Here is a 1,745-nt window from a genome sequence, read left to right on the forward strand (position 1 = left end):
GCGCAATGGTGCAACGCTTCCTCTGCAAGGATGCAACGCTCCTCCTGCAAGGGTGCAAGAACCCATGGGGTGCGCAAGGGCGCAACACTTCCTTTGCAAGGATGCAACGCTCCCCGTGCAAGGGTGCAAGCACCCATGGAGCGCACAAGGGTGCAATGCTCCCCTTGCAAGGGCGCAAGCCTCCCCGGCAGCACCCACCTCGAAGTAGCGTCCGCGGTGGAGGCACCCGCAGGAATCAGCGGGGACGCACTCGTCCCCGTTGAAGAAGAAGCCCTCGTTGCACTGGCAGCCCTCGAAGCATTTCTGGGTGCACTGGGTGCTGTCGGAGATGCTGGTGCAGGCGCGGTCGCAGGTGCGGGCGCAAAGCTCGTAGTGGCTGTTGGGGGGGCAGGAGAGGGCTGGGGGGGGGGGAAGCAAAAAGAAAAGCGACGGCTTTACTATTTGCGATTTCTTTTCTCCTTTTGCAAGGAAATGAAAAAAAAAACCCCACTTTGCAGCAGCCGTTGCAAAAGTAAATATTGCACAAAGGTGGGTGCTGCACGTAAACCGCTTCCCCCAGCAGAAAAAATCACACACCCCCTCGCAAACCGGTGCAGCTGGCTTTCCTCTTGCAAAAAAACCCTCCAAAATAAAACCAAATTTTGCATGCAACTGCCTTCCCCCCTTGCCAAGTTTTGCAGAACTAAACCGCCGCTGCGTGCAACTCTTTTCCCCTTGCAGAAATTTAAAAATCGCAGCGTGCGACAACGTTCTCCTTGCAAAATCAAGCCACCGCGGCGTGCAAACGCTTTTCTGGCTGCAGGCTTTGCAGAACGAAGAGCAGCTGCGTGCAACTGCTTCCCCCTTGCAGAAATGCAAACCCTGGCGCACGCAACCGCTTTCCTTCTTGCAACCTTTGGAAAACTAAAGAGCAACTGCATGCAACTGCTGCACTCTTGCAGAAATGCAAACCCTGCTGCATGCAACCGCTTTCCTTCTTGCAACCTTTGCAAAACTAAAGAGCAGATGAGCGCAATTGCTGCACCCTTGCAGAAATGCAAACCCTGCTGCACGCGACCTCTTCCCTCCTCGCACCCTTTGCACACCACGACCCTCCGCATCGCACCTCTCCCTCCCTCGCCAAGACCCGAACCGGCTGCACCCAACACCCCTTCTCCCCCCCCCCTCCACCCCAGCACCCATCCTCCGGTAACTCACGGCATCCTGCAACCGTCCGCCACTCCTGCAGCTGCCCGCCGGCGGCTTGGCACGCGGCGGCGTAGGCTTGCAAGCTCCGGCACAACGCTCCGGCGCCCAACCGGCCGCAACGCTCTCGCCGGCACGTGGCCACGTGCTCTTGGGGTGCCACCACCCCGTGGCACCCAACGAAAGGTCCCGTCTTATCCGCCAGCACCCCGCAAGGTCCCGGATCGGTGGAAGGGCAGGGAGGTGGTGGGGTCCCATGGGTGCAAGAGGGGGTGAGGGTGCCCCAAGCATCCCCCAGCTCCTGGGGGGAGTCGGGTTCGTCGCCGGCGTCGCCGTCGAAGTTGCCGCAAAGACCTTTGGTGCGTCGGCGGTAGGCGGCGGGGAGGGTGAGCAAGGCGTAGGAGTTGCCGTCGTAGAGGAATTTGGGGCCGCCGCGCACCCGCAGCACCCGGTGGGTGCCCTCCTGGGACACTGTGGCCGTCCCGCCGAGCAGAGTCAGGGGGAGGAGGTGCCGCTCGCCGTCCACCTGCGGGGAAGGAAAAGGGGAAAAAAAAAAAAAA

At 60.4% G+C, this 1,745-nt stretch overlaps 1 protein-coding gene across 1 annotated transcript in view; it reads right to left on the reverse strand.

Moving 5' to 3' along the window:
- The window catches only part of ZAN (zonadhesin), a gene marked incomplete at its 3' end in the record, with an annotated part of 22,595 nt that overhangs the window by 2,630 nt on the left and 18,220 nt on the right, over positions 1 to 1,745 (reverse strand). The window contains exons 16-17 of the mRNA XM_010571480.1: positions 1,198 to 1,711; positions 199 to 398 (exon numbers count right to left, since the gene is read on the reverse strand). Of these exons, the coding sequence (XP_010569782.1) occupies positions 199 to 398; positions 1,198 to 1,711 (714 nt within the window). The remainder of the gene's footprint in view (positions 1 to 198; positions 399 to 1,197; positions 1,712 to 1,745) is intronic.

The sequence above is a fragment of the Haliaeetus leucocephalus genome, unplaced genomic scaffold (assembly GCF_000737465.1).
Source record: "Haliaeetus leucocephalus isolate CR32 unplaced genomic scaffold, Haliaeetus_leucocephalus-4.0 Scaffold330, whole genome shotgun sequence".
Taxonomy (NCBI): Eukaryota; Metazoa; Chordata; class Aves; order Accipitriformes; family Accipitridae; genus Haliaeetus; species Haliaeetus leucocephalus.